The sequence below is a fragment of the Macaca fascicularis genome, chromosome 3 (genome assembly GCF_037993035.2).
Source record: "Macaca fascicularis isolate 582-1 chromosome 3, T2T-MFA8v1.1".
In the NCBI taxonomy this organism is placed as follows: Eukaryota; Metazoa; Chordata; class Mammalia; order Primates; family Cercopithecidae; genus Macaca; species Macaca fascicularis.
In genome coordinates this window covers 193,298,237-193,323,254 of record NC_088377.1, presented here as the reverse complement: position 1 = coordinate 193,323,254, position 25,018 = coordinate 193,298,237, and the positions used below count along the sequence as shown (strand labels likewise).

Genomic DNA, 25,018 nt, shown 5'->3' with positions numbered 1-25,018 from the left:
CAAGGCTGCAGTGAGCCAAGTGATCATGCACTGCACTCCAGCCTGAGTGACGGAGCAAGAACCTGTCTCGGGGGGGAAAAAAAAAAAATAAAAGTACCTGACCCAACAAACTACTGTTCCTTTAAGCCTGACACTTATATGAAGGTGCTGGATTCTGTATGCATATTGGTTTCTAGAGGTTATAATGTGTCTACATGATTTAGTCTTCAACTAAGTCTTGTCCATGGAGTCAAAGGACACAGCCTCCAGAGTCCATTCTCATGGGTTTGGTGTGTGTCTCTGTATATGTTAACTATTTTCTCTTTACTTCTGCTGCTTCTTTATTATTTCGTACAAATTCCATTGTAACATTACAAGGTAGTCTCTAGGTAAGGGAACGCTCACATGGACATGTGTGTAGAAGGGTGCGTAGACATGCAGAATAGTCTGAGGGATGGATTTTGTTGTAGTCTCCTCACTCCAAGTCCACTTTCTACACTCTACTCCAGTGGTTCTCACCCAAGGGATAGGATATTTGGTAATTTCTGGGAAAATGTAGCAACCCGTGGGTACTTTAGGCAATGTCTGAAGGCATTTTTGGTTGTCATACCTGGGGGGGATCCTATTAGCATGCATTGGGTAAATGCCACGGATGCAATATATCCTACAATGCACAGGACAGTCCTCAATATCAAAGAATTATCTAGTCCAAATGTCCATAGTGCCAAGTCTCAGAAACCCTGTTCTGCGATGCTGGGGCTGGGACTCTAAAAACAGCATTTTCCAAACTACCCATAAATGTGACAACCTGGATAAATCAAAGGAATTACGCTGAGTGAAAAAGTCTAATCCTAAAAGCTTACTTACTGTATGATTCCATTTATATAACATCCTTGAAATGACAAAAGTACAGAAACAGAGAAGAAACTAGTGACTGCCATGAACTGGGGACAACAGGGATTCGGGGGGTTGTGGAAGGGTTGAAGATGGGTGTGGGACATCAATATCCTAGTTTTAATATTACACTATACTTTCACAAGATATTACTATTGGGGGAAATTAGGTAAAGGGTACACAAGATCTCTTCATATTATTTCTTTTATTTTTTATTTTATTTTTATTTTTGAGACGGAGTCTGGCTCTGTCGCCCAGGCTGGAGTGCAGTGGCCGGATCTCAGCTCACTGCAAGCTCCGCCTCCCGGGTTTACGCCATTCTCCTGCCTCAGCCTCCGGAGTAGCTGGGACCACAGGCGCCCGCCACCTCGCCCGGCTAGTTTTTTGTATTTTTTAGTAGAGACGGGATTTCACCGTGTTAGCCAGGATGGTCTTGATCTCCTGACCTTGTGATCTGCCCGTCTCAGCCTCCCAAAGTGCTGGGATTACAGGCTTGAGCCACCGCGCCCGGCTATATTATTTCTTATAATTACATGTGAATCTACAATTATCACAAAACAAAATGCTTTATTTTATTTTAAAAAGACGAATTTTTAGTTCCCATGATGCAAAAATTTGAAAGTCCAATCTTGTCAGTATGGAAATGCTAATGACTTTAATATTTCTGTGAGATTTAATGTTGAGTTTATATACTTTATAGAATAAAATAGTAATAAGCACCAATTCTAGTTTTTGAAAAATATTTAATTTAAAAAGTATCCTCAACAAAAAGTACCAAATACCTGGTACTTTATATATACCATATACATATACACACACACACACACACACGCTTTATATATACCAAATACCTGGTAACTTAATATGAAATAAGAAGTCAGAATTTTCTGGAAACACTTTGGAGACAGAGAATAGATTCCCTAGCAATTTATAAATATAACATTAGATAATAAAAGTGACTTGCTAGCCATTTATAAAATGCACTTCATACCAAATTATGAATTCCATAAATGAGTTTAAGAAAATATCTGCTGGTTTGCTTCCTCCCACTCCATCCCAAAGTAGATTATTTGGCATCTTTTATGGGATGAATTGTGTTTTCCCAAAAATTCATGTTGAAGTCCTAACCCCTAGTACCTCAGAATGTAACTGTATTTACAGGTAGAGTCTTTAAAGAATAATTAAATTAAAATGAAGCCATTAGGCTGAGCCCTAGTTAAATAGGACTGGTGACTTTATAAGAAGAGGAAATCTGAACACATACTGACGGAATTCAGCCTCCGTGCTGCCTTTGGACTCAAACTGCAACAGTAACTCCTCCCTGTGTCTCAAGTCTGCTCCACAGATTTCAGATTTGCTAGTCTCCACACACTCCCAACAATTTTTTTAAGTCAATTCCTTAAAATAAATCTGTGTGTGTGCGTTTGTGTGTGTGTATATACACATCCTATGGGTTCTGTTTCTCTGGAGAACCCTGACTAACAAACACAGTAGCCTTTCCAATAGCATGAATAGGCTCACAGATTTAGTAACATGAACATGCCAAGCTCAGTGGCTCACGCCTGTAGTCCTAGCACTTTGAGAGGCTGAGGTGGGCGGACTGCTTGGGCCCAGGAGTTCAAGACCAGCCTGGGCAACATGGTGAAACCCTGTCTCTACAAAAATACAAAAAAAAAATTAGCCAGACGTGGTGTGCACCTGTGGTCCCAGCTACTCAGGAGACTGCAGCAGAAGGATCACTTGAGCCCACTAAGTCAAGGCTGCAGTAAGCCATAACCGTGGCCACTGCACCACTTCTGCCAAGGAGACAGCACGAGACCCTGTTTCAAAAAAAAAAAAAAAAAAGAAGAATCATTAAAACTATAAACTTCATGTTATCTATATTTCATCACAATAAAAAAAACAGATCAGTGTGCAGGAAGGTGTACAGGAAGGAGCAAAAACAGAAAAAAGTTAGGTAGACCTTTTTACTATCCTAAAGATTTTAAGTTAACTGATCAATAGGTTGTCAGGATAATACATGCTTTCTCTTTTAAAATGCAATTCATAATGAAGTTCCCTTGTCTTTTTACCAACTCTTTCCAAGTTTCTAAAAATATACTGAAAACTAAAGAAAACATTTACAAATATTAATCTTAAAAATCAATTAAAGCTATTACTATAAGTCAAAAGGTGATGGCCAAAATTAAAAAGCAAAAGGACAAAAACAGAAAAAATATCTATAGCAAATGAGTCATGGGATTAGATAAATGAATAAAGTATTAGATTAGTGGAACAAGTATATAAAAAAGACTTCACCAGAGAAACAAACAAGGAAATATGTTGGAAAAGTCTTCAGTCTCAATAATTAGCAAAAACAAGCAAATAAAAATAAGATACTATTTTCTTTGGCCGGGCGCGGTGGCTCAAGCCTGTAATCCCAGCACTTTGGGAGGCCGAGGCGGGTGGATCACGAGGTCAGGAGATCGAGACTATCCTGGCTAACATGGTGAAACCCCATCTCTACTAAAAATACAAAAAAAAACTAGCCGGGCGTGGTGGCGGGCGCCTGTAGTCTCAGCTACTTGGGAAGGCTGAGGCGGGAGAATGGCGTGAACCCGGGAGGCGGAGCTTGCAGTGAGCCGAGATCACGCCACTGCACTCCAGCCTGGGAGACACAGCGAGACTCCCTCTCAAAAAAAAAAAAAAAAAAAAAAAAATAAGATACTATTTTCTAACACAAACTAGAAAAGTTTTTCTAAATACTTACATTCAAAGCATAGTAGTTACATGATATACTTATCAATGATGAAATTATAAATTGCAAGGTTTATTTATTTATTTTTATAGAGACAGGGGTCTCACTATGTTGCTCAGGCTGGTCTCAAACTCCTGGCCTCAAGCGATCCTCCCAACTTGGCCTCCCAAAGTGCTGGGATTATAGGCTTGAGTCACCCAGCCAAAGTGCAGAGTTTTTAAAAAGCAGTCTGACAACATCATGAACGCCTTAGAAACCATTACACATTTTGGTCAGTAATCTTTTTCTCTAGGGAAAAAAAAAATCACAAAGAAACAATAAATTGGGTGGAAAACTTTAGCATATCCTGAAGCAAACTTCGAAGTGTGCTACAATAAAGATATAAGCAAACTATATGGAAATGAGGATGGAGACATTAATTTTGCATGAAACACTTGCAGATGACTTCTGAGGTAACTTGAGATTTAAGTGTTGGCTTTAAGGATTAAAATTCCAGTGGCCAAATACTGAAATATTTCAAGGAGAAAGTTCAAGTCTTGGACAACTGCAACCTGTACATTTTCAGTTTTCCAAAGAGAAAAGCAAGTAGAATGGTTGGCTGTAATAATGACTACAGATGAATCACAGCGCAAGATAAGGTTACTGGAAGGTAATTAATTATATGAAGACAGGAAGGGGCTCTGATGCTGAGGATGAAAAGAATTAACTTGTTCTGCACGCAAAAGGGGTATTGTCTTTCGAGAAAATTCTAGCAGCTGTGTGTAAAATGATTTGGAACAGAGGGAAAAAAAAATCTAGAACCAAGAAATATAGTTAGAAAAATTCAAGTAAGAGGCTCTCATAGCGTGATTTAGAACTGTGAAAGTGAGTGCAAAGGAGGACCAGCAGAACTGCCCACACTCATCAACTGTACAGGGCATGGGCCCCCAGGGGACAAACAGATAATGAAATCAATACACAGCTTTCAAGCCTCAGTGACAGGGACCACGGAGAGAATGGGCTTGAGAGGATTAACAGAAGATGAATGTTGTTTTAGACATGTCACATTAAAAAGAACACTGATAATGGAAATGCCCATGAGATTCAAGTTCAAATGTAAGCCTGAGAGAGGTGTTTAAAACCAAAAGGATAGTTTAAGTTACAGGAAAATAACAGCAAAGGAGAGTTTAAGTAACGAAGACAGCAAAATGAGTTAGGGAGCAAGCACTGAACCTCTGGGAACGTGCACATTTAAGGACTGTGTGGAGGAGGAAGAACCCAGGAAGGGCCTGAGAAGAACCACAAAGCAGAATAATTAGAGGGTCTATCGACAGCAATGTGAGGTGCCACAAAGATTTATAGAGAAACAAAGACAGGTGAGAAGAGAGGTAGAGCCATCAGATTTAGCAACTAGTAAGGTAAGAAGATCTTTAAGAAAGCAGTTTTTAAAATGTGAAGAAGAGTTCGTCAGTTCCTCAATATGTTGAGCATGGAACTGCCATATAACCCAGCAGTGCCACTCCACTATATATAGGTATACTGTATAAATATATAGCATATACATATACAATATACTTTTGAGTATACAGTATACCCAAAAGAATTGAAAACAGGGGTCAGATGCCTGTGAACACATGTTCACAGCAACAGTATTCCCAATAGCCAAAAGGTGGAAACAGTCCAATATCCTAGAGGATGAATGGATAAGCAAACTGTGATATATACACACAATGGAATATTATTCAGCCATAAAAAAGAATGAAGTATAATGCATGTTACAGCATGGATGAATCTTGAAAACATTATGTGAAGTAAATCAGACACAACAGGATAAATACCATACAATTCCACTTATATGAGGTATCTAAAATAGGCATATTCACACAAACAGAAAGGGGCTGGGAAAATGGGGAGTTATTGCTTAATGGTTACAGAGTTTCCGTTTGGGGTAATGAAAAAGTTCTGGTGATAGTGACATAACACTGTGATTGACTTAATGCCACTTTATTATACAGCTAAAAATAGTTAAAATGATAAACTTTACATTCTGTATATTTTACCACAACAAAAAGTGCAGTAGAACTTTTTACAAGGAACAGCAAAGAAATTGTCAGAAGTGAAGAACAGACACCTACAGCTTGATGACATTTAACTTGAAAAGCTTGAATGATACATACTGAGGGAGTAATACCAGAATATTTTGGTGAGTGCACAGTAGTATGAAAAGCATATTCCAAATTATAATACCATTTTATGTTTGGAAAACCAACCAACCAACTGTTCTCATAATGTGAAGCAGAAAGGAATGCCAGACCAAATCTTCTTTTATGGTAAAAATAAGCAAAACTAGTCCATCACGAGCATATTAATATCCCTCAAAAGGTAAAGTCTACCAGCACTGGAGGGTGGGGGCCTTGATATTTTTCTATTTATCTGAACAGCATGCATTTAAAAAATATATGAAGTTGTACAAGACAAATAACCCAATTTCTTTAACAAACATATTGCAAAGAAATCAAAAAAGAAACTTAAGACGCATATCAACCAAATAAAAGTGGATCTGATCAAAATCCCAGCTGGCACAAACTATTAAAAAATATATATATATATATATATATATATATCTAGGAGGAGAGGAAGAGCCAGATGGTCAAATGGAAGCCTCCCCCAATCATCTTCCCAAATTAAACAACAATCCACACAAAAAAGCACCTTCATAAGAACTGAAAATCAGGTGAGCAATCACATGGTTTTAACATATCACTGCAAGAGGCACTGAAGAGGATAAAAAAGTCCTGAATTGCTGACACTACCCCTCCCCCATCCCTGTGGCACAGAGAGAGAATCTCTGTGTTTTGGGGAGGGAGAGCGCAGTGATTGTGGGACTCAGTGCTGCTCTGTCACAGCGGAAAGCAACACAAGGCAGAATTCAGTGGGCGCCCACAGGGGAAGCATTTACAGGAGCCCTAGCCAGAGGGGAATTGCCCATCCTGGTGGTGGAAACTCAAGTTCCAGCAAGACTTACCCCCGGGGGCTAAACTGCTCTGGGATTCAAAATAAACCTGAATAGCAGTCCAGACCACAAAGACTGCAATTCCTGGGCAAGTCGGTGTTGGGCTGGGCTTGGAGCCAATGGACTTGGGGGGCACGCAGCCCAGTAAGACACCAGCGCGACCACCAAGGGAGTGCTTGCGCCACCCCTCCCTCGACCTCAGGCAGTGCAGCTCCGGGGAGACTCTTTCCTTCCCCTTCAGGAGAGGAGAGGGAAGAGTAAACAGGAGTTTCTCTTACAACTTGGACACTAGCTGAGCCACAACAGAATAGGGAACCAGGCAAAGTCCTGAGGCTCCCATTCCAGACCTGGACAAATGTCCCAGATAACATTTCTAGACACAGCCTGGGCTACAAGGGAACCAGCTACCTTGAAGGGAAGGACCTAGTTCTGGCAGGATTTATCACCTGCTGACTAAAGAGCCCTTGGGCCCCAAACCATCAGCAGTAGTAGCCAGGCCGCACTCATCACGGGCCTTTGGGTGAGACTCAGAGACATGCTGGCTTCAGGTGTGACCCAGCACACTCCCAGATGTGGTGGTTACAGAAAGGGACTTCTGCTTGAGAAAAGGAGAGGGAAGAGCAAAGGGGACTTTGTCTTGCAGCCTAGGTATCAATGTGGCCACAGTGGGGTAGAGCACCAAGCGGGCTCTTGGGGTCCTTGATTCCAGGCCTTAGCTCTTGGATGGTATTTCTGGACCTGCCCTGGGCCAGAGGGGAGCCTGCTGCCCCAAAGGGAGAGTCTCAGGCCTGGCAGCATTCACTACAAACTGATTGAAGAGCCCTTGGGCCTTGAATGAACACTGGCAGTAGCCAGGCAGTACTTGCCATGAACCTAGGGCAGTGGCAGCTAAGGGGGAGACTCCTCTGCTCATGAAAAAGGAAGGGAGGAGTGGGAAGGCTTGGGTGCCAGCTCAGCCACAGTAGAACAGAGCACCAGGTAGATTCCTAACATTTCCAATTCCAAGACCTGGCTCCAGGATGACACCACTGGACCTAAGACTGAGGGGACCTTGCCATCCTAAAGGGAAGGACATAAGCCTGGCTGGTTTCACTACCTGCTGAATATAGAGCCTTAGGGCCTTGAGCAAATATACGCGGTAGCCACGGTGGTTACCAAGGGCCTTGGTTGAGACCTGGTGTTGTGCTGGCTTCAGGTCTGCCCCAGTGTAATCTCAGTAGTGGCCACAACAGTGCTTGTTTCACCACTCCCCCATCGCCAGGCAGCTCAGCAGAGAGACTCCGTTTGCTTGGGAGAGAGTAAGGAAAGACAAAAAGCATCTCTACCTGGTGATCCAGAGAAATCTTCCGGATCTTATCTAAGACCATCAAGACAGTGCCTTTATGAGTCTACAAGAGCCACCGTGTTACTGGGCTTGGGGTGTCATCTAAGGCAGATATGGCAACAGTGACGAAAAATTTACATCACAACATCCAAGTTCCTTTGAATATATGGAAAGTCTTCCCAAGAAGGATGGGTACAAACAAGTCCAGACTGTGAATAATATGATAAATACCTAACTCTTCAATGCCCAGGCACCAAAAAACATCCTCAAGCATCAAGATGATTCAGGAAAACATGACCTTACCAAATGAACTAAATAAGGCATCAGCGACCAATCTTGGAGAGCTAGATATGTAACCTTTCAAAAAAAGAACTCAAGATAGCTGTTTTGAGGAAACTCAACAAAACTAAAGATAACACAGAGAAAGAATTCAGAATTCTATCAGACAAATTTAACAAGAGATTGAAATAATTAAAAAGAATCAAGCAGAAATTCTGGAGCTGAAAAATACAACATACTGAAGAATGCACCAGTCTCTTAACAGCTAAACAGATCAAGCAGAAGAATTAGTGAAACTTGAAGACAGGTCATTTGAACATACACAGTCAGAAGATACAAAAGGAAAAAACAAGAATGAAGCACACCTACAAGATCTAGAAAACAGCCTCAAAAGGGCAAATTTAAAAGTTGTAGCCCTTAAAGAGGAAGTAGACAGAAGGTGGGGGTAGAAAATTAGTTCCAAGAGATAACGACAAAGAACATCCCAAACCTAGAGGAAGATATCAATATTTAAGTACGAGAACATCAAGCAGATTTAACCCAAATAAGACTACTTCAAGGTATTTAACAATCAAACTCCCAAAGGTCAAAGATAAAGAAAAAATCCTAGGCCGGGCGCGGTGGCTCACGCCTGTAATCCCAGCACTTTGGGAGGCCGAGGCGGGCGGATCACAAGGTCAGGAGATCGAGACCACGGTGAAACCCCGTCTCTACTAAAAATACAAAAAATTAGCCGGGCGCGGTTGTGGGCGCCTGTAGTCCCAGCTACTCGGGAGGCTGAGGCAGGAGAATGGCGTGAACCTGGGAGGCGGAGCTTGCAGTGAGCCGAGATCGCGCCACTGCACTCCAGCCTGGGCGACAGAGCGAGACTCCGTCTCAAAAAAAAAAAAAAAAAAGAAAAAATCCTAAAAGCAGCACGAAAAAAGAAACAAGTAACATATAAGGGAGCTCCAATACATCTGGCAGCAGATTTCTCAATGGTAGCCTTAAAGGCCAGGAGAGTGGCATAACATATTTAATTAAAGTGCTGAAGGAAAAAACTTTTGTCTTGAAGGGGTGGCCTGCCCCTCCACACCTGTGGGCGTTTAGGTGGAAGGAGAGACTTGAGAAAAGAAATGAGACACAGAGACAAAGTATAGAGAAAGAAAAAGTGGGCCCAGAGGACGGCCACTCAGCATACAGAGGACCCACGCCAGCACTGAGTTCCCTCAGTATTTATTGATTGTTATCTTTACCATCTTAGAAAAAGGAAAGTGGCAGGATAATAGGATCACTGTAGGGAGAAGGTCAGCAGTAAGACATATGAATAAAGATCTCTGTGAGTTTAAGGAAAAGTTTGATATGCATATGCAAACATCTCCATAAACCTTTTTAGTGCATAAAGAGCTTTTGCCCTAAGGCGGTTTTCTCCCATCTTAGTAAACAGAACAAATCGGGTTTTACACCAACAGAGTTCCATTGCCCAGGGATGGGCAGGAGACAGATGCTTTTCTCTATCTCAACTGCCAAGAGGCCTTCTTTCCTCTTATACTAGTCCTCCTCAGCACAGACCCTTCAAGGGTGTCAGGCTGGGGAACGATCAGGTCTTTCCCTTCCCACGAGGCCATATTTCAGACCATCACATGGGGAGAAACCTTGGACAATACCTAGCTTTCCTAGGCAGAGGTCCCTGCGAACTTTGGCAGTGTACGTGTCCCTGGGTACTTGAGATTAAGAGAATGGTGATGACTTTTAACCAGCAAGCTGCCTTCAGACACTTGTTTAACAAAGCACAACCTGCACAGCCCAAAATCCGTTAAACCTTGAGTCACCACAGCACATGTCTCTTGCAAGGACAACGTTGGGGGTAGGGTCACAGATTAACAGCATCTCAAATACAGAACAAAATGGAGTCTCTTATGTCTACTTCTTTCTATATAGACACAGTAACAGTCTGATCTCTCTTTCTCTTCCCCACGTATCTTAGAATAGCATATTCAGCAAAAATATTCTTCAAGCATGAAGAAGAAATAAAGGTCTTCCAGAGAAACAAACGCTGAGGGATTTCATCAACACTAGACCTATCTTAAAAGAAATGCCAAAGAGAGTTCTTAAATCTCTTTTTGAAAGAGATTTAAGAAAAGGATGTTAATGCACAATAAGAAAGCATCTGAAGGTACAAAACTCACTGGTAATAGCAAGTACACAGAAAAACACAGGATATTAGAATACTGTCATTGTGGTGTGTGAGTCACTCATGTCTTGAGTAGAAAGACCAAAAGATGAACTGATCAAAAATAATAACTACAACAAGTTTTCAGGACATAGACAATACAATAAGATATAAACAGAAACCAAAAAAAGTTTAAAAGCAGGGGATGGAGTTAAAATGCAGACGTTGTTAAAATGTAATGAAGTTAAAATGTATTTATTTACATATTTACATATACAGGGTACACATACTCACGCACACACATACACACATACACACATACACACACACACACACACACACACACACACAGTCTCACTCTGTTGCCCAGGCTGGAGTGCAGTGGCGCAATCACAGCTCACTGTAGCCTCAACCTCCCGGGCTCAAGCAATCCTCCCACCTCAGCCTCCCAAGTAGCTGGGACTATAGGTGTGCACTACCATGCCCGGCTAATTTTTGTATTTTTTGTAGATATGGGGTTTCGCCATGTTGCCCAAGCTGGTCTTTTTGTTTATTTTTTTGAGATGGAGTCTCCCTCTTGTCGCCCAGGCTGGAGTGCAATGGTGCGATTTTGGCTCACTACAACCTCCCACTTCCCAGGTTCAAGTGATTCTCCTGCCTCAGTCTCCCAAGTAGCTGAGATTCCAGGTGTGTGGCACCACACCCAGATAATTTTTGTATTTTTAGTAGAGACAGGGTTTCACCATGTTGGCCAGGCTGGTCTCAAGCTCCTGACCTCAAATTATCCCCCAGCCTCGGCCTCCCAAAGTGCTGACATTAAAGGCATGAACCACCACGCCCGGCCCCTAGGCTGGTCCTGAACTTCTGAGTTCAAGTAATCCACCTACCTCAGCCTCCCAAAGTGCTGGGATTACAAGCATGAGCCCCTGCACCTGGCCAACATGTAGTTTTTTTTTTTTTTTTTTTTTGAGACGGAGTCTCGCTCTGCTGCCCAGGCTGGAGTGCAGTGGCTGGATCTCAGCTCACTGCAAGCTCCACCTCCCGGGTTCACGCCATTCTCCTGCCTCAGCCTCCCCAGCAGCTGGGACTACAGGCGCCCGCCACCTCGCCCGGCTAGTTTTTTGTATTTCTTAGTAGAGACGGGGTTTCACCATGTCAGCCAGGATGGTCTCGATCTCCTGACCTCGTGATCCGCCCGCCTCGGCCTCCCAAAGTGCTGGGATTACAGGCTTGAGCCACCGCGCCCGGCTAACATGTAGTTTTTATTAATTTTCTTTTTGCTTGTCTCTTTGTTTAGACAATCAGTGTTAAGTTGCCACTGGTTTAAAATAGTTACAAGATACTATTTTCAAGCCTTATGGTAACCTCAAATCTAAAAACATATGATACACAAAAAATAAAATGCAAGAAATTAAAACATACCACCAGAGAAAATCACCTTCACTAAAAGGAAGACAGGAAGGAAGGAAAGAAGGAAGCAGACCACAAAACAACCAGAAAACAAATAATAAAATGGCAGAAGTAGGACCTTACTTATCAGTAATAACACTGAATGTAAATGGACTAAACTCCCCAATCAAAAGACACAGAGTGGCTGAATGGAGAAAAAAGTAGACCCAACAACCTGTTGCCTACTAGAAACATACTTTACCTATAAAGTATGTTTATAAAGACACACAGACTGAAAACAAAAGAATGGAAAAAGATATTTCATGCAAATGGAAACCAAAAAAGAGCAGGAGTAGCTATATTTATATTGAACAAAATGGATTTCAAGAAGAAACTGTAAAAAGAGACAAAGAAGGTCATTATATAATGATAAAGAAGTCAGTTCAGCAAGAGGCTATAACAACTGTGAATATATATGCACCCAACACTGGAGCACCCAGATACATAAAGCAAATATTATTAGAGCTAAAGAGAGAGACCCCAATACAGTAACTGGGGACTCCCAATGCTTCATTTTCAGCACTGGACAGATCGTCCAGACAAAAAAATCAACAAAGATATATCAGACTTAATCTGTACTACTGACCAAATGAACCTAATAAATATTTACAGGGCACTTCATTCAATGACTGCAGAATACACATTCTTCTCCTCAACACATAGATCATCCTGAAGGATAGACCATATGTTAGGTCTATCCTTGAGGTCTAAAAGCAGGTTTTTAAAAATTCAAACAAACTGAAATTATATCAAGTATCTTCTTTGATCACAACAGAATAAAACCAGAAATCAACTACAAGAAGAATTTGGGAAACTATACAAACACATGTAAATTAAACAATATGCACCTGAACAACCAGTGGGTCAATGAAGACATTAAGAGGGAAATTTTAAAATTTCTTTAAACAAATGATAATGGAAACATACCAAACAAAACCTATGGGATATAGTGAAAGCAAAACTAAGAGCAATAAGCAAGAAGTTTATAAGTTTATAGAGCATAAGTTTATAAGTTTATAGTTTATAAATTTATAAGTTTATAAGTTTATATAAGCATAAGTTTATAAGTTTATAGTTTATATAAGCATAAGTTTATAAGTTTATAGTTTATAAGTTTGTAAGTTTATAGAGCAATAAGTTTATAGCAGTAAGCACCTACATCAAAAAAAAAGTAGAAAAACTCGAAATAAAACACCTAATTATGCATCTTAAAGATGCAGAAAAAGCAAGGAGAAAAGCAAGAAGAAACCAACCCAAAATTAGTAGAAAAGCAATAATAAAGATCAGAGCAGAAATAAAAGAAATTAAAATGAAGAAAACAATATAAAAGATCAATGAAACAAAAAGTTCATTTTTTGAAAAGATAAACAAAATTGACAAACCATTAGCCAGACAATGAAAAAAAGAAGCCCCAAATAAATAAAATCAGGGATGAAACAGGAGACATTATAATTGATATCACAGAAATTCAAAAGATTATTAGAGGCTACTATGAGCAACTATATGCCAATAAATTGGAAAATCTAGAGAAAATGGATAAATTCCTAGACACATACAACCTGCCAAGACTGGACTATTAAGAAATCCAAAACTTGAACAGACCAAATAGCAAGTAACAAGATCAAAGTTGTAATAAAAAGTCTCCTAGCAAAGAAAACCCCAAGACCTAATGGCTTCACTGCTGAAGTCTATCAAACTTTTAAAGAAGAACTAATACCAATCCTACCCAAACTATTCCAAAAAAACAGAGGAGGATGGAATACTTTCAAATTCATTCTACGAGGCCAATATTACCCTGATACCAAAACCAGACAAAGACACATCAAAAACATAAAACTACAGGCCAGTATCCCTGATGAACATTGATAAAAATCCTCAACAAAATACTGGCAAACTGAATTCAACGACACATTAAAAAGGTCATTCATCATGACTAAGTGGGATTTATCCCAGGGATGCAAGGATGGTTCAACATAAGTAAATCAATTGATATGATACATCAACAGAATGAAGGATAAAAACCATATGATCATTTCAATTGATGCTGAAAAAGAATTTGGTAAAATTCAACATCCCTTCATGATAAAAACCTCAAAAAACCGGTATAGAAGGAACATACCTCAATATAATAAAAGCCATATACAATAGACCCACAGTTAGTATCATACTGAATTGGGGAAAACTGAAAGTTTTTCCTCTAAGATCTAGAACGCAAGGATGCCCACTTTCATCACTGTCATTCACCACAGTACTAGAAGTCCTAGCTAGAGCAATCAGACAAGAGAATAAAATAAAGGGCATCCAAATTGGAAAGGAAGAAGTCAAAGTACCCTTGTTTGCAGATGATATGATCTTATATTTGGAGAAACCTAAAGATTCCACCAAAAAACGATTAGAACCGATAAATTCAGTAAAGTTGCAGGATACAAAATCAACATACAAATATCAGAGCATTTCTCTACGTCAACAGCAAACAATCTGAAAAAAGAAATCAAGAAAGTAATCCCATTTACAATAGCCACAAATAAAACTAAATACTCAGGAATTAACCAAGTGAACTGTTGGGAACAGGTCCCAAAACTGGCCATAAACAAAATCTCTGCAGCACTGTGACATGCTCATGATGGCCTTGACGCCCAGGCTGGAAGGTTGTCAGTTTACCGGAATGAGGACAAGGAACACCTGGTCCACCCAGGGTGGAAAATCACTTAAGGCGTTCTTAAACCACAAACAAAAGCATGAGTGATCTGTACCTTAAGGATATGTTCATGCTGCAGGCAACTAGCCAGAGACCATCCCTTTATTTCTCGTAAGGAATACTTTTAGTAAATCTTATGACTGGCTTGCTGTCAATATGTGGGTAGATCTCTGTTCATGGCTCTCAGCTCTGAAGGCTGTGAGACCGCTAATTTCCCACTCTACACTCTATATTTCTGTGTGTGTGTCTTTAATTCCTCTAGCACCACTGGGTTAGGGTCTCCATGACTGAGCTGGTCTCAGCAAGTGGTGCCCACACGTGGGGCTCGAACCCAGGTCAAAGGGTCACCAGAGCAACAGTTGGAGAACATAGAACTAAGTACTGGACACCCGAATACTCTTAAGCAGTCCCCGTGGTGAGAAGGGGAGCTCAGAAGCATCAGGGTAACAATGGGACAAGTGTGGGCTCTGGTTCGTTCCACCTTGGAACCTTTTCACACTGATCATGAGGAGGAAGGAGAGTATAACAAAGTAAAAGAGCAGGTTTGTTTGCCAGCTGAAGCTAAGGGCAGCAAAGGAGGGAGAGGTTCATCCCTACCCTTCTGCACCCCCGCATTATTTTGAAGAAAAAGAGTAGTTTGACCCTCCAGATCTTTCTTTTCCAGAGGACCCTGGGCAAAAAGTAGTTGCCCCAGTGACTGAGCAGCGTCTCAAGCAATCACTCTCAGTTCCATTCAGGCAGGAATTCAGCAAGATAGATGAGAGGGTGATTTAGAGGCTTGGCAGTTCCCTGTTAGAATACACCCCCCAGATAAACAGGGAAATGCTATAGCTACATTTGAGCCTTTTCCTTTTAAATTTGGGAAACGCCATGAGGGGCCAGTCCCCAGCCCCGTTTCCAACCAGGGCATTTCCGGCTCAGGCCATCCCCTCACCCTTACACAATGTTGTCTCCCGCCACAGCCGCAGTGCTGCAGATTTGTGCTGCACAAAAGCTGTGAGTCTTCTGCCCGGGGAATCCCTACAGAAGGTCCCAACAGGAGCCTGCGGACCCTTGCCAGCGGGAACGACCAGATCACTTCCAGGCAGGTCCAGTTTGAATTTAAAAGGGGTACAAATACAAACAGTAGTCACTGATTCAGATTACAATGGAGAAATTCAAATTGTTATATCTCCTTCTGTTCCTTGGAAAGCAGAGCCAGGAGAGTGCATAGCACAGCTCCTAATTGTGCCATATGTGGAAATGTGGAAAAGTGAAATTAAACAAACAGGAGGATTTGGAAGCACAAACAAACAACGCAAAGTGGCTTATTAGGTGAATCAAATTACTGATAAACATCCTACCTGTGAAATAACTATTCAGGGAAAGAAATTTAAAGATTTGGTAAATACAGGAGCGGACATTTCAATCATTTCTCTACAGCACTGGCCATCCACCTGGCCAATTCAACCCACTCAATTTAACATAGTTGGAGTTGGTAAAGCCCCTGAAGTATATCAAAGTAGTTATATTTTGCATTGTGAAGGGCCCGATGGACAACCTGGGACTATTCAACCAATTATAACTTCTGAACCTATAAATTTATGGAGAACAGATTTATTACAACAATGGGAAACACAAGTTCTAATTCCAGAGCAATTATATAGCCCTCAAAGTCAACATAGGATGCATGAAATGGGGTATGTCCCTGGTATGGGACTAGGAAAAAATTTCCAAGGTTTGAAGGAACCGCTTCAAGGGGAAAGAAAAAGTTCTCGCCAAGGTTTAGGATATCATTTTTGATGGCGGCCATTGTTAAGCCTCTAGAACCTATACCTTTAAAATGGTTAACAGATAAGCCAATTTGAATAGAACAATGGCCGCTGAGTAAAAAGAAACTGGAGGCTTTAGAAGATGTAATTACTGAACAATTAGAAAAGGGACACATAGCTCCAACATTTTACCCTTGGAATTCTCCAGTTTTCAAAATTAAAAAAAAAAAAATCAGGTAAATGGAAAATGTCAACTGACTTAAGAGCCATTAATTCAGTTATACAACCTATGGGGACATTACAGCCAGGATTGCCTTCTCCTGCTATGATTCCAAAAAATTGGCCTTTAATAGTCACAGATTTAGAAGACTGTTTCCTCAATATCCCCTTAGCTGAGCAGGACTGTGAATGGTTTGCATTTACAATTCCTGCAGTAAACAGCCTGCTAAGCGTTTTCACTGGAAAGTGTTGCCACAAGGCATGTTAAACAGTCTAACAATTTGCCAGAGGTACGTAGGACAAGCAACTGAACCTACTGGTAAAAAATGTTCACAATGTTACATTATTCATTATACGGATGATATACTTTGTGCTGCCCCCACTCGAGAAATATTACTCCAATGTTATGATCATTTGCAAAATTCGATTTCTTTTGCTGGCTTAATTATAGCTCCTGACAAAATTCAGACTACTACTCCTTACTCCTACTTGGGGACCTTAGTAAATGACACTACCATTGTGCCACAGAAAGTAGCCAAACATAGGGATCAACTGAAAACATTAAATGACTTTCAAAAATTACCAGGGGACATCAATTGGATATGACCTGCTCTAGGCATTCCTACCTATGCCGTGAGTAATCTATTTTCTATCTTTAGAGGAAATCCTAGTTTCACTAGCCCTCAGTAGTTAACAAAGGAAGCTGAGGCAGAGTTACAGCTGATTGAAATGCAAGTCCATAAAGCTCAAATAAATAGAATAGATCCAGAGAAGACTCTAGATTTGCTAATTTTTCCAACTCAGCATTCACCTACTACTGTTACTGTCCAAGAGGTGGACTTAGTAGAATGGCTTTTCTTCCACATACTAATTCACAGACTCTAACTCCTTATTTGGATCAAATTGCTACTATAATAGCGATATGATAGGAAATGGGAGAACTCGGATTGTTAAATTACATGGATATGATCCTGAAAAAATTACTGTCCCTCTCACGAAGGTGCAAATACAGCAAGCTTTTATAAATAGTTTTACTTGGCAAACCCATTTAGCTGACTTTGTGGGTCTTCTCGATAACCATTTTCCTAAAACAAAACTGTTTCAATTTTTGAACTGGTTTGGTGGAGAGACCCAATAACAAACAGTTGGGAAATAAGTAAAATAATAACTTGGGGTAGAGGTTATGCTTGTGTTTCTACAAGACCGAATCAACAGCCAATTTGGATACCATCAAGACACCTGAAACCTTATCACAAGCCAGATGCTGAGGAAGAGATTCTGGGAGGATCCTGAGGACCCCCAGTTGCAGCCACGTCAAGACTGACACTGAGGAGGACCCCAACTGTCACGAGCAACACCCATCAAACACAGCCACCCACCTGGGGACAGATGAAGAAGCTGTCACAGATGGCGGAAGAAAACCTGAGGAAGGAGGGACAACCAGTCAAATAAGTAATTTAATGATATCTATGATAGCAGTGATCACCATTGCCGTGAGTATTCCTTCAACAAGGGCTGACAGAGAAAACAGTTATACTTATTGGGCATATTTATCCATCGTGGCTAGCAATAATGCCTGGATGTAATCACTCTACGACACAGTTACACATGCTTTCTGATCTCAGTATTTCCCATAATGAATCTGCTCCTATAATTGAGGCATACCACCCTCAAAAACCTATTTGTAAACAAAATTGAACCTGGCCAGAAAAAGTGAATGGACTTGTTTAGGAAAACTGCATTGGAGAACAGGCAGAGGTGCTGCACAGCAATTCCTATGGAATTAACTGGTCCCCTAGGGGATGTTTAGTTTGAATTGCACCTCTCAGTTTGTGTGCCACGGCCACACTATGTTCAGCTGGTCTGAACAAAACAGTCAGATGGTAGAAATGGTAAAGTACGGCAAGAGTTCCTATTATCTGGAACCATGGCAGTACAGTGGCACCTCAGCCTCAAATGATATGGCCCATTGTAGGAGCTGAACATAAGGATTTGTGGAAATTATTAATAGCTCTTAATAATATCAAAATTTAGGAAAGAATAAAAAAGCATCTAGAAGGACACTCTACAAACTTGTCTTTGGCTGTTGCAAAATTAAAAGAACAAATATTTAAAGCATCCCAGGCAAAAGTGACCTTAATGCCAGGAACTGGAGCGCTTGAAGGAGCTGCAGACAGATTAGCAGCTAGTAACCCACTAAAATGGATAAAAATACTTGGAAGCTCTGTGATTTCAATGATGATTGTGCTTTTAATCTGTGTTGTTTGTCTTTGTATAGTCTGCAGATCCTGACTCCTGCAAGAAGTAGCTCACTGGGACAAAGCTGCCTTTGCTTTTATCACTTTGCAAAACAAAGGGGGGACATGTTGGGAACAGGCCCCAAAATCTGGCCATAAACTGGCCCCAAAACTGGCCATAAACAAAATCTCTGCAGCACTGTGACATGCTCATGATGGCCTTGATGCCCATGCTGGAAGGTTGTCAGTTTACCGGAATGTGGGCAAGGAACACCTGGTCCACCCAGGGCAGAAAACCACTTAAGGCATCCTTAAACCACAAATAGCATGAGTGATCTGTGCCTTAAGGACATGTTCATGCTGCAGGTAACTAGCCAGAGACCATCCCCTTATTTCGGCCCATCCTTTTATTTCCCATAAGGAATACTTTTAGTAAATCTTATGACTGGCTTGCTGTCAATAAATATGTAGGTAAATCTCTGTTTGTGGCTCTCAGCTCTGAAGGCTGTGAGACCCCTGATCTCCCACTGTACACTCTATATTTCTGTGTGTGTCTTTAATTCCTCTAGCACCGCTGGGTTAGGGTATCCATGAACAAGCTGGTTTCAACAATCTCTACAATGAAAACTATAAAACACTGATACAAGAAATTGAAGAAGATAGGCCGGGTACAGTGGCTCAGGCCTGTAATCCAAGCACTTTGGGAGGCTGAGGCAGGCAGCTCACCTGAGGTCAGGAGTTCAAGACCAGCCTGGCCAACATGGCGAGACCCCCATCTCTACTAAAATTACAAAAATTAGCTGGGTGTGGTGGCAGGCACCTGTAATCCCAGCTACTTGGGAAGATGAGGCAGGAGAATCACTTGAACCCAGGAGGTGGAGGTTGCAGTGAGCCAAGATCACACCAGTGCACTCCAACCTTGGTGACAAGTCAAGACTCCATCTTAAAAAAAAAATTTTAAAAAAAAAAAAATTGAAGACACGTACACACAAAAGGAAAGATGTTCCACATTCGCCAACTGGAAGAATCAATACTGTTAAAATGTTCATACCACCCAAAGCAACCTACAGATTCAATGCAATCCCTATCAAAATACCAATGACATTCTTCACAGAAATAGAAAAAACAATCCTAAAACCTACATAGTATAACAAAAGACCCAGAATAGCCTAGGCTATCTGAGCAAATACAACAAAACTGAAGGAATTACATTACCTAACTTCACATTATCTGACTCCAAATTACAACTTCAAATTATACTAAAGAGCTACAGTAACCAAAATAGCATGGCATCAGCATAAAAACAGACACACAGACCAATGAAACAGAATGGAGAACCCAGAAACAAATCCATACATCTACAGTGAACTCATTTTTGACAAAGAAGCTAAGAACATACACTGGGAAAAGGAGAGTCTCTTCAATAAATGGTGCTGGGACAACTGGAGATCCATATGCAGAAGAATGAAACTAGACCCCTATGTCTCGCTGAGAGACAGGACTAGCTGGATTTCCTAGGCCGACCAAGAATCCCTAAGCCTAGCTGGGAAGGTGACCGCATCCACCTTTAAACACTGGGCTTACAGCTTAGCTCACACCCGACCAATCAGGTAGTAAAGAGAGCTCACTAAAATGCTAATAGGCAAAAACAGGAGGTAAAGAAATAGCCAATCATCTATTGCCTGAGAGCACAGAGGGAGGGACAATGATTGTGCTATAAACCCAGGCATTCGAGCCAGCAACGGCTACCCTCTTTGGGTCCCCTCCCTTTGTATGGAAGCTCTGTTTTCACTCTATTAAATCTTGCAACTGCACTCTCTTCTGGTCCATATTTGTTACAGCACAAGCTGAGCTTTTTGCTCGCCATTCACCACTGCTGTTTGCCACTGTCGCAGACCTGCCACTGACTTCCATCCCTCCAGATCCGGCAGGGTGTCCAGCGAGGCTCCCACTGCTGCTCCCAATCAGGCTAAAGGCTTGCCATTGTTCCTGCACGGCTAAGTGCCCGGGTTCGTCCTAATCGTGCTGAACACTAGTCACTGGGTTCCACGGTTCTCTTCCATGACCCACGGCTTCTATCAGAGCTATAATACCGTATGGCCCAAGATTCCATTCCTTGGAATCCATGAGGCCAAGAACCCCAGGTCAGAGAACAGGAGGCTTGCCACCATCTTGCAAGCGGCCCGCCACCATTTTGGGAGCTCTGGGAGCAAAGACAACCCCTCAACCCCACCCCGTAATGTCGCTATACACAAAAATCAAATTAAAATAGATTAAAGACTTAAGACCTCAAGCTATGAAACTGCTAAAAGAAAACGCTGGAGAAAATCTCCAGGACATTGAACTGGGCAAAGATTTCTGTAGTAATACCCCACCAAAGCATCCATGGACAAATGGTATCACATCAAGTTAAAAAGCTTCTACACAACAAAGGCAACAACAAAGTGAAGAGACAACCCACAGACCAGGAGAAAGTATTTGCAAACTATCCATCTGGCAAGGGATGAATAACCAGAACATACAAGAAGCTCAAACAACTCTATAGGAAAAAATCTAATAATCCTATTAAAAAATGAGCAAAACATCTGGACATTTCTCAAAATAAGACATACAAATAGCAAACAGGCATATGAAAAGGTGCTCAACATCACTGATCAGAGAAATGCAGAACAAAACTACAACGAGATATCATCTCACCCCAGTTAAAATGGCTTATATCCAAAAGACAGGCAATAATGAATGATGGTGAGGATGTGGAGAAAAGGGATTCCTCATACACCATAGGTGGGAATGTAAATTAGTACAAGCACTATGGAGACCAGTTTGGAGGTTCCCCAAGAACTAAAAATAGAGCTACCACATGACTCAGCACTATTCACGATAGCCAAGATTTGGAAGCAACCTAAATGTCCATCAACAGATGAATGGATAAAGAAAACATGATGATACATATACACAATGGAGTACTATTCAGCCATAAAAAAGAATGAGATCCCATCATTTGCAACAACAGGGACAGAACTGGAAGTCATTATGTTACGTGAAATAAGCCAGGCACACAGAATGACAAACTTTGCCTGTTGTCACTTATTTGTGGAAGCTAAAAATTAAAACAACTGAACTCATGGAGAGAGAGACTAGATGACGGTTACCAGATTCTGAGAAGGGAGTGAGGGGAGAGACAGTTAATGTATACAAAAATACAGTTACATAGAATGCATAAGATCTAGTATTTGATAGCACAACAGCATGACTACAGTCAACAATACTTTATTGCACATTTTAAAGTAACTTTAAGGGTATCACTGGGTTGTCAAAGATTTTCCCCCAAGCCTGAAAGCTTAAGGGAATGAATAATTCCTCCCTCCTCAAGCCCAGTCCCAAGGTGCAAGGACACTTGCGCCAGCAGCGCGCTGTCAGCAAGTTAACAGAAGCAGGAAGAGAGGTTGCGGGAAGACACATACGCCCTGAAGATCCAGAGGGAGGCCAGCGTGTACTACTACGCAGCAGCCACGTCAGATTGGGACACTTCCTGTTTACAGAGGACTATAAAACCCCTGCCACGCCTCACTTGGGGCTGAGGCCATTTTAGACCTAAACCCGTCTGCCCCCAGGCGCTTGTTAAAACAGCGTGTTGCTCCACACCGCCTCCTGGTGTCGGGGTTGTTGGCACGTTGTCGCGTTCCAACCAATACAAGAGCCTGGCAGATTGTCTGCACCACTAACAACGGATAAATGCTTCAGGGGATGGATACCCCGCTTACTCTGATGTGATTAGGCATTCTCCGCCATATCAAATACCTCATGTACCTATAAATACATACGCCCACTAGGTACCCACAAAAATTAAAAACAAATTTTGTAGAGAGATTTATTCTGAGCCAAATATGAGCGCCTATGGCCCATGACACCGCCCTTAGGAGATCCCGGGAACATGTACGCAAGGTGGTGGGGGCACAGCCTAGTAGTATACATTTTAGGGGAACATTTGAGACTTCAATCAAACACAGGTATAGACTGGATTGGGCGGGCAAGGCGGGACAACTCGAAGTGGGGGCTTCCAGGTCACGGGCAGATGAGACAAACGGCTGCATTCTTTTGAGCCTCTGCTCTGCCTTCTACTGAATACGCAATTTACCCGACGGGGCGGGCAGAGGAATAGTTACTTGTGCCTTAGCCTGGCTCAGTAAACCTGCATTTTTACATAAATACAGGGCACGTGAAGCCATCAGACATGCATTTGTCTCAGGTGGGCAGGGGGATGACTGGCGGTCTGTCCCTGTCCCTCACCTGCGAAGACAAGCTGTCCATTTCCACTGCCAGGGTGAAATTCGACGCAACTGTTTCAGGGTAAAGATGTGGAGGCCACAGCCAATTTCTTCCGGGGCAAACGGTGAGGGAGCTGTGTGGCTTTTTAGCTCTGCAGCTGTCTTAGGAATAAAACAGGAGCAGGTTTGCCTGACGCAGTTCCCGGCTTGACTTTGGCTTAGCGATCTGGGGTCCCGAGATTCATTTTCCTTTCACACTTTTCTCCCTAGTTTTGTGTATGTGTGAAATGTTCTATTTCTGGGCACTTTTAATTTTAAAAAGTGGACAACCCTGCTCTGGACTTCATTTTAGGGAATGCTGCGGGAGGCTGTAAATCAGGTGTGCCTCCGTCCGAAATGCCCGAAAACCAGGCCCGCGCCCTGGCTCTCGCTCCCCACACCGCGGACCCGCCTGAGGAGACGCCGGGGGAGGCGCGGGGGCAGCGGCGTCTCCTCGAGGAACCAGCCTCGCCCAGGGAGCGTGCGGGAGCCCCGGACCCGCGGGGAGTCAGGCGCTGCCCCGGCGCTGCCCCCAGCCTGCCCAGGCCCCGCGCGCCGCCGCCGCAGCTCTCGAGGTGCTGAGGGGCGCGGGGAGACCGCGCGAAGGAGGGCGCCGCCGAGCGGGTACTCACCGCGTTGCCCGCAGCCCAGGATCGCCGCCTTCCGGAACTCGGGCTGCGGCATCTCTCCCGCCAGCCCCAGTCCGACCCCCAAGAGCGGCGGCGGGCTGAACTACCTAGGGGCCGAGCAGCCAGGCGTCGCGCACGCGCCGGGCGCACTGGCGGCCGCGCCTCCTCAGGCCCAGGGCCCTCGCCCAGTCCCCGCGCCGCCGTCTCCGCCCAGCGCCGCGCGTCAGGCGGCCCCGCCCCTGCTCCGTGGTGACGTCACCTCTCGCTGCCCTGACGTCACCGGCCGCCGCCCGCTGAGTCGTACCGAGCGTTCGCGCACGCGCGTGGCTTAGGCCCTGTTGTCTGTTGCCCGCGGTCTCGAAAGACTCCGTTAATGACAAATGCGCTGCCTGTGGCCTCGGCTACTCCGGAGGCTGAGGCGGGAGCAGCGCTTGAGCCCGGGAGCTCTGCGCTGTATGCGCTGTGCCCATTACGCGGCGACACCGAGTTCCGCATCGGTGTGGTGACTTCCCGGGAGCAGGAACCACCAGGTTCCCCAAGGAGGGGGGAACCAAGCAGGGCAAAACTCCTGTGCTGCTCGGTAGTGGGATCGCGCCTGTGAGTGGCCACTGCCCTCCAGCCTGGGCAATACAGCGAGATCCCATAAGTGAAAAAAAAGACAAATGCCCTTAAACATACTAAAAGACGTTAAATGTCACTTGTGATAGAAGAAAATGTTGATTAAAATGTAAAGAGAGAAGTTGTGAAAAAACACTCATACATTGGTGATAAGAGTGCAATGTATACAAATCCCGTAAAGGGGAATTTGGCAATTTTTAAGAAAAGTGGAGTAGGCATTCATCTGTGACCAATAATGCCAAGTTATATTGAAGAATATCTTAATGTTAATCTTATTTGCATTTCTGAAATAAGCCCCACTTGGTTAAGAGTATTTTTAAACTTTTTAAAATAACTCATTGCTTCACAATGAAAGTCTGATGGGGTACACGTGTAGCAATGGAGGAAATTCTACAGCCCATATAAATTAAAGAGCAGCACCTGAACCAAAGTAGTGGCCGCCTTGAGCTGAATTGAGCTAACCACATTCCCCAGCCCATCTTCCACTGAATAACGGGCCCTGCCAAATACCCCATGGGGTTGTCAGGGTGTAGGGGGTGCCATGTTGTGCCACCCAGGTTTCCCCTTAAGGACGGAGGACTCATTTCTCCAGTTGTTGGGTGTGTAGGCAGCTGATGGCCCCCAGCTGAGTCCTGTGGCCACTCCCCTCAGCCAAAGAGAACTGCTGCTGGGTGCCAAGTTGAATGCTTTTGACCCCTTGTACCATGTTTGTGTCTTGACTGGAAATTGACAGATATTTCAGGTGTGAGTTTC

General features: G+C 42.8%; 1 protein-coding gene across 13 annotated transcripts in view; it reads right to left on the bottom strand.

Annotated features, from left to right (window-relative positions):
* GALNT11 (polypeptide N-acetylgalactosaminyltransferase 11) overlaps positions 1–23,795 on the bottom strand; it is an 81,469-nt gene extending 57,674 nt beyond the window's left edge. For 5 of the 13 annotated variants that reach the window (XM_045388084.2, XM_005551229.4, XM_074036422.1 and 2 more), the window contains exon 1: positions 23,651–23,795. Coding sequence is in view for 1 of the 13 variants with exons in the window: in XM_065541111.1 (XP_065397183.1) it covers positions 23,002–23,137; positions 23,651–23,702 (188 nt within the window). In the remaining 12 variants the exon portion in view is untranslated. Of the gene's footprint in view, positions 1–17,853; positions 17,897–23,001; positions 23,142–23,650 lie in introns of all 13 variants that reach the window. The other 8 variants (XM_074036420.1, XM_074036423.1, XM_065541111.1 and 5 more) reach the window with 3 other exon arrangements.
* Positions 23,796–25,018: the final 1,223 nt, after the last annotated feature.